General features: G+C 38.0%; 1 protein-coding gene across 2 annotated transcripts in view; it reads right to left on the bottom strand.

Moving 5' to 3' along the window:
- Window positions 1–812: 812 nt before the first annotated feature.
- frmd3 (FERM domain containing 3) overlaps window positions 813–8388 on the bottom strand; it is a 58576-nt gene continuing 51000 nt past the window's right edge. For both annotated transcript variants that reach the window (XM_056375571.1, XM_056375572.1), the window contains exons 14-15: window positions 7038–7275; window positions 813–6414 (exon numbers count right to left, since the gene is read on the bottom strand). In XM_056375571.1, coding sequence (XP_056231546.1) covers window positions 5934–6414; window positions 7038–7275 — 719 coding nt within the window. In that variant the 3' untranslated portion in view covers window positions 813–5933. The remainder of the gene's footprint in view (window positions 6415–7037; window positions 7276–8388) is intronic.

The following is an 8388-nucleotide window of genomic DNA, read 5'->3' as shown; positions in this document are numbered from 1 at the left end:
TCTTTGTATCCAGGAAATCTTGTGTTGCCCACACAAACATCACCATAGAGACGAACGAACAGACAGCAGTAACTCCTTTACACCACATGAGGGAGACAAACCTTTGAGGAACATTTGGCAAACACAGTACAAGTAAAGTACAAGTACTTCAAAATTGTACTTAAGCACAGTGCTTAGAGCAAATGTACTGAATCACTTTCCACCACTGCTAATGCAAAGACAGACTAAACCACCAAAGACGCACAAAAGACTATTAAAATGAAATAATAAACTCTATGATATCAAAACCTCTCTCTACAACAACTATTCCTCCTTTGTCTCACTGCTCATGACTGAGCACCAGTGTTTGCTAACATTAGATCATGACATTGTATATTGTTAATGGAATGACGTAAACATTTGACACAATATTATTCAGAAACTCTGACAGTAGGAAAGTAAAACCAGCTACACAGTTAGCCACTGCCACTTACATTTACCTGACAATGTCTAAATTTGCTTGTTTCCACTCAAGGGGGCAGAGACTTGTAGACGGAGCCACCGCAGATAGGACAGACAGAAATGGTATGGTCCACTTTAGGGGTTTCTGAAATCGTATAACAAGATTTTTCCAGGCATGAATATGGGAAATATATTGTACTATTCACAATTTCTGGTAAACAGGATATATAAATGCCCCTAAACTGTTGTTTTTACCTCTTCTTTTTGTTTTTGTTTTTTTTTAGAGATTGCGATTAACCTTTTTGAAAATCATAATAAACAAAAACGTCACATTAAGTAAAGTAAAAATAATCCACACATAAAGTTCCATATTTCAATATATATTCATTGGGGAGCTTTATTGTGGCAGTATTAACATATAAAACAATCCATGTTTTCTTTTATAACATACAAACATTCAAAATTTTCACTTCACAAAGTTCATAAGGCTTGGTTGTCCCAGAATAGAGGGGGTCATAACTTAGGGATTTTTTTTTTTTCTGATTCTACATAAATTAAATCTCCCAGAGTTTCTTATTAAAAGAGACTGAATGACAAAAAAAGAAGAAGAAAAAGAAAAAAACAAAAACAATCAGACTAACCCTTAAAACAATCAGTTTGACTAACATTCAAAAACAACAAAGTGACCGTGCAAGAGAATCTGCTACTGTACATGCCCACACAACACTGAAATAATATACTAAACAACTGTTTATTTTCCTCTTATACCGTGATGTCCAATAGATTTGCATATAGTAGACCTGAGTTCAAATATTTAAAATCTTAAATAAATGAATTAAAAGCAGTATTTGTGTATTAGTTTAAACAGTTGAATTCCAGGTTTTGGAGTCTGTAAAGCAGTTTTATTTTTACTGATAATTAAAGGTACATAATTAAATTTAAGGTTTGTAAATACTTGACTCATGTCAGGAACTTGTGAATTTGTATTAAGTAATACCTCAGATGTGACATCAACTGGTGTGTGATCGTGATGATGTTTTATCACAGTTTTATGTACGTACAGGCAACAAAAGTTGTACTCTCGGTCCATCTATATGCTGTTTGTAAAACACAGGAACTAGAAGTTCAGTAGCTCAAAACAAGAGCTAAATCTCAAAGGGGTTAAATTCCCCTTTAAACTCATAAAGGCTGCTATTGATAAATGAGCTACAGACTAATATAATGCTACAGTGTCATGGAGCCAAAGATCTGTTTCATCACAGAACTGAAAGGCCTTTTTTTAGCTTGCAATGAGTTGAGGTGTAGTTTTACTTTCCATTCACTCTGTTGGGTGTTTTTAAACATCTTAAAAACTCAATATCTAAACAACTGATTCAGTTAATAGCATGCTCCGCTAGCAATGAGGTTAGGTGTTAGCATTAGCATTTAGCATCTGGCTTTAATGATTTACACATACAGCAAAAGCACAATGAAGGTAGTAACAAGTCAAATATTTTAGAGCTGCTTTTGTTGATTGTAAAATGATCTTTTCCAAGCAGCCATCGAGAACTCTTCCTCTTTGTACTGAGACAGAATTTAACTGAGAAAAAAATCTAATTTTGTTTTTGGACAAGCCAACAGAATTAGCGACTTGTCAGTTTTGTTAGTAAGTCCAAAACACAGTGCCTGACGTGTTTTGGTTTTTAAATGTGGTGACAAAACTGCTCAGATTACTGATGCCAAGCTTTCAAGAAAAGCCTTCAGTGTCTCAAATTCTTATCTTCTTCCCTTTCTCCTGTTAGTAAAAACGCAGAGAACATGCATTCATCTAAGATGGTCAAGACAGCCAAGCCTATATCTAGATCGCTTTACACAGACAAGACACAGAGGGAAGAAAGAAAGGAAATCTTTACCCACATTGGGTTTTTTTGCCACAACTATAAACAGTATTTACAGATGAGGGCATGCAATTTGCATTGAGAGGTCAGCCAAAGGAGCCGAGTGAGAGCTTCCCAGGTTAGATAGAGGAGGACGATGCACAGAAATAAAGGACCAAAGCCAGGGACAAACTATGTCTGTACAGCTGTGTACATGAAGCCTATACAGAGTCCTTTTATTTTTAATGTGAATCGCTTGAGCATTTTGGTGCATGTGCAAACTGGAGGAGCAACAGTTACACATGAAGACAGGATGATACTATGATGATATCCCCTTCTGTTAGTTGTAGTGGGATGATGGTGATCATTTAGTAGTGCATACAGATCAGCCTCATCCACTACAGTGAAGCTGCTTTTATTTCAGAGTCTGTGGTGTTAAATGCAAACGTCGTCATCATAGTGGTTTGGCCCTTTGCTTGGTTTCAGCATTGAAACTCAGTGCATGTACTGTAGTAGGAAAATAAATGCTTTGTCCCAAATAAGCGTGTTTCTGTTGTTACTGCATATTTTCTATATGCATAAAGCTTGTTGATGCATAAAGTCTACAGAGTTACATGACAATACAGCTGATAGTATGAGCCAACAACATTGGATATAATATATGAGGGCTTTGATGGTTATGTGCATTGCAGCGGCCTCTGTAGCAGCCAACCTACAAAGAGTATGGAGAGTGGTGTCTGAAAATAAACTTTAAAGCATTAGTTCAGTTCTTCATAAGAGTCTAAATATAGTGTGAGAGCTTTGATAGAGAGATCCAGTTTGTTTGATAGTAGTGCACCAATCATGAACTTGCATGACTCTCCGCTCTGCCATAAAGCAGTATGGAGGTTCAGCTACGAAGGCCAAACAGCAGTAAACTGCAGGCTCTCAACAGTAAAGACTTTAATTTTACCAGAATGACATGGATGCATACATAGTGGAGTGAAAAGAGGCTACACCAACACGGACAGTCTGCAGCCATATTTATGTCTAGCTCTAGACTTGGTATAAATACATACAGTGTTTGGATATTCATAATAGTGAGACATGTATGAATGTTATGGATAAACAATATGGTTTATGCTGTGATTAGATTCAATTTTTTCTCTTTTTTTTTATATATGTATATATATATTCCTTAGACACACATTAGTTTTTTTGAACATAAACTGCTAATGCCCTTTCCTGAGAAGTTGATCCACATCAAACTACATTTTGAACAGAACCTTTTTTTTTTTGTTTTTAACAACATATGTTTTCATTTGAGTCATTTTTCATCACTACAACTCTTTGTTCTCCTCTCCATTCAGAGCCACTATACTATAACTGACAGGCACTGTCTGAATGCTGAACAATCATGCTGTGGTAGCTCTAGGTTCCCAAATGTTACTAGGCTACTGGAGTCTGACTTTCTCTTTAGCCTAATGTTGAGTCAGGTCATAAGTTTACATAGTTTAAATCTGGGTTCGTTTCATACTGTGACCTCACCTTTGTGTATTGTAAATTATATCGTGTATGATTGATACATTTTGACACAAATTAACTCCTATTGTAAAGTCACAGCCTACAGTTCACTCCTGTTCTATTTTTCTGTACCAAATAAAAAAATTTCAATCAGTGTTTTGCCTCCCCTCTTGGTTTAACTTTAATATTATTCAACTTTGACTCCATAGCGCCAGACTTTTTGGGAACTCCAGATATATCAACAGTGAATGTCCATAAATACAGCCTTATGCTGTATGTACCAAAAATCTCATTCCTCCAACTTCACTTTTAAACATCTTCCCATCTAAAACTCCTGATAACTCTGTGTTGTTCATCACTGACATTAAAATAAGAAAATACTGTCTCTGTTCAAAGATACAAACAGTTGTAGTTATTTAAATGATAAACACAGGATGCTCAACTGGATGCTATCACTCACTTTCTTACAAATGCTGATCTGTTTCTATAAGTTAAATACCGCCAACTGTACTATCACCTGATCATCATCTTCTACACCATCAAACGGCCTGTATGAGAGATTTAGACCATTAAAAGCACCACTAGTCCCATCCTGTGTAATGTACCAGCAGTGTAGTTGGACTATACACACCTGTTCCTCTGGCCAGTTTAAATGTACCATCCTGTCTCTTCAATTCCCAGTAAAGCATATACAGAGCTCCCCCAAAACTAGCATCAACCAACAAATGACCATCAAGTCCAAAATCATCACATTTGAATTTAAACATACAGGGACTTTTTCTCATGAATAGCCTTTTCTTCCCTTCATACATTTCTAAGTTAAAACTCTCTAAAACCACGTTGAAAGTTGCACTAGTAGCCTTTATCAGTGAGCTAACATTTAGGTCAGAAGACATCTAGAAGTTCAACAAAACACACATGTTTTAGCATAACAGACTAAAGTTTCTCTCATGCCACCCTCCTGTCTCCAAAATGACATCACATAATCTGAAACAGCTGTAATCTGTGGTCTGTGTAAAAGATTTGTGCTATAGCCTCTGTAGGAAAAACCCAGGGTGCTACCAAGTCAACAAATATTGACGGTAGTCTTAAAAAATAGCTTAAATTTCTCAACACCCATCACCCCAATAAACTTCAATAAATTTGCTTTTTTTTGTAATCTTTTGTAAACTCTTAATTTCAAAATAAGATCAAAGTAGATCCTCTGACTGAAAAATTCCTGAAAGATCTGGATCACATAAAAATGTACAAAACATTAAAAACAACTTATTTAAGATTGGTATTAATAATCAATATTCTCTTTTGTTTTTAAATATATATAATGTGGCTGTGGCTATTGTTGCGTTCAGTGACAAATCAATCATCTCTCTTTCTCTCTCTCTCTGTTCCCACCCACTCCGTCATGACTGACAGGCTCTGTGACCAATCAAGCGCTCTGCTCTGAGGACGAGAACCAATCAGAAGGGTTTGTGATATTTACCAGAGTCTCTGCATCAACTTGTCAGCATCAGGAGTGAGCAGACCATCGAAACTTCTAGTAAACCAACAGCTTTGCTTCTTTTTGTGACTTTTTCTCTGTTCATGACCTGCCTCAATTTTATTTTCACAAATCTCTCCCTTCCATGAGTTGAACACTTACAGTACTACTTGTCCTCTTTCTTTTCAGTTCATCACTGCCAAAAGTGTCTATCTTAACAAGTAATTGGATCGTATGATTAAAATCTTATTTCTCCTTTATCTCTCTTTTCTTCAAGACTCTAAATTATGTTGCCAGAGAGGTGAAAGAAATCCACTTGTATCAATGCAATTCAATCACAAATACTGTTGTACATTAAGGAGTCTTCATTTTGGGAACCCTGGTGGTATTTCCATCTGGGGTCCCTTTTGATAAAACACCCTACTACAATTTTGTGAGCCCTCATGGGTGATGCATTTCACCAGCTCATAAAATAAATTGAACGTCTTCTCAAACAAGTGAAATGATTTCATCCCATTGGCAGATTTTTGTTTCAAGAGACACCAGTTAAGACTGAATATAGGATGAAATTACATGTTAAGACAGACATTTTGGCTTGTTTGTTTCCCCCACAGTGCCTTCTCACTCTCTCCTTTTCAATCTGTTTCTTTTCCTCTTCAGTCTGACCACAGGTTCTCCATGGCCATGCTGATCTTACACAGGATCCAGCGCCGAAGTGGGCAGTAATACTCATAGTGAAACTGCTCAAACTCCGGCGTCTGGCGGATCTCATGGAGGAACGACACGTCAATGTCAGACTCCAACAGTAGCAGCAGGGTGGGCACAGTGACGAGCAGCACGCCCATTACCACGGCAACAAAGCGGGCCACGCTCAGCACACATGCATTGACTCTCTCATTGGACGACAGCAGGCGCAGGCTGCTGGTCAGGACACCACCCATTCGACTTCTCGCAGCCAGACGGGTGCATTCGTAGGCCCGGTCCCTCTCCCTCTCAGCCTCCAGCTGAGCCTGGATGTCAGGGTCAGCATGGAGCTCCCTTAGCAGCCTGGCAGGGCTCTGGACTGGAGAAGAGAAGAGCAAGTCGACCCCTCCTTGACTGTCGTCCACTGGTGTGGGCAACATGCTGGCACAGGGGCTGGAGACGAGACGGAAGACATTCAACCACAATTAGGGAAGATATGAGAAAATACTAAGTAGGAATGAATAAGGACTTAAAGAAGAAGAAACACTCAGCTCAGAAGAGCCAATCACACAGTTACATGTAGCTACAGGGCAAGGAAACCTCTGTCAGGTCAAACATCTGGGACTTGCCAACCTGGGAACCAAGTGCAACCAAGAACAATTCTGGAGTTTCCAAAAAAAAATTGTGGCACTTTTCGCGGAGGAGTGCAGAAAATCTAAAACATACTGCAAAGAACAGTGCACTCCAGGTTCACTTTACCATAGGAAAACAATGGATTTGCATGTGTTTTGTTTAGATAGCAGCACAGGAAAACTGTCCCACTTATACCTACTACTAGTAACTATTAATTTGTTATTTACTGGGGATAAATATGAGGAGTTGTAAGCCACTTTAGATTAACATCGAATGTAAGTTTAATTTCATTCAGCTTGAGCAGTTAGAGTGAACCTAAACATTAAAGTTATGAGGTAGATAATCAAAACATTGAGCTGAAAGAAACTATAAAGCATTGTTATTATGAAATTATTGATTAGACTGTAGCTGCTTTGAATAATTTGTTATAAAACTCTATGGACCTGTAGACAAGCTCAGATATGGTGAGAGCGCCATTGGCGTCATCGTCTTCCTCCACTTCATCTTCAGCTTTGGGTGTCTGCGGTCGAAGATTTGAGGTTTCCATGGAAACATGGGGAAGCTGCAGGTCATTGCTCAAAGCAGAGTTTCCTCCTTCAGCACTCTGTTGCTCTGTGTCTGTGGGTGCGGCTGAAGGTTTGAGAGGAGACAAGGGAACTGAGTCCTTCACAGCAACAACACCTGGTGAGGTTAAGAGGACAAGAGAGACAGAAGAAACATGTTTTACATGACATTGTATTTTTCGTCCATTAACTAGAGAATATAGACCAAAATACTATTTCCTGAGTTCTTACGAGAAAGCAAAATACAGTGAAACAGCATCACCACACAACTTGAACTAAAGGTTCTCAATTATTTGTAACATTTCAAAATATAAAACTTCACAAACATCGTGTCAAAATTTATTTTCTGAAGACATTATTACTGTATTTATTTTTTCTGAGCTGTTGTCGCACCTTTATTAACCATCATTTAGTAGATTCTGAGTATTATCTTAATGTGTGTTGTGTGTTCCAGTGTGGGATAACAGTGTCCATGTTCACAGTGTAAATGTGATACATACACAGAACATTTTGTAATTTGTATGCAACTATGCAACATATTATTATCTGTTTATAGAAAACATAATCTGGTCACAATTGTGTTTGATCTGGTTGAAAATATATTTCTTACAAAATGTATTTGCTGTTGCAATTTAGTTGTATAGAACAGGACAAAAGGCCACTCTCTGCTGTTGTTGTTTTAAGCTGCAGTTGAACACACTAGCCATATGATGGCACTCCTCTGCTTCTTAAGAGTAGAGCACCCACAGATATCACCCATAACACTGACATGTAAAGTGAAAAATTAATAATCTGAGTCTTGCCAGTAAATACCAGTAAAGTCTTTGCTGTAAGTGCATGTTTCAAGTCATTGGACAGGGGACAATAACTATGTTAGCATGAGTAACACAGTTCAGGCTGTGATGAACTTCATGATACTGTTTGAACTGTCACTGAGTTCAAGCATGCTGATTTAAAAAATAATGCTGCAGTGTAACACTGATTCCTTCAGATGTGAGTGATGAACCCAGCCTGCGTGTGTGTGTATGTGTGTGTTGATGTACTTCACTCTGAGGTGATGACTTAAAGATGAGTTTCTCAGACATCACTGATGCCTCAATGCACGCGATGAATCTGAATATGTACGTTTGTGCGTGTGTGTGTCTGTGAATGTTAAAAATAAGTCCAGCTGTCTTCCTGCTATGGATTAAGTAGGAGCTTGGGGGGTAAATGTCCAGTGACGTTTGACTCA

Source organism: Seriola aureovittata, chromosome 5 (genome assembly GCF_021018895.1).
Source record: "Seriola aureovittata isolate HTS-2021-v1 ecotype China chromosome 5, ASM2101889v1, whole genome shotgun sequence".
Classification (NCBI taxonomy): Eukaryota; Metazoa; Chordata; class Actinopteri; order Carangiformes; family Carangidae; genus Seriola; species Seriola aureovittata.
Note: the sequence above shows the minus strand (reverse complement) of the source record. Positions and strands in the feature narration are given on the sequence as shown.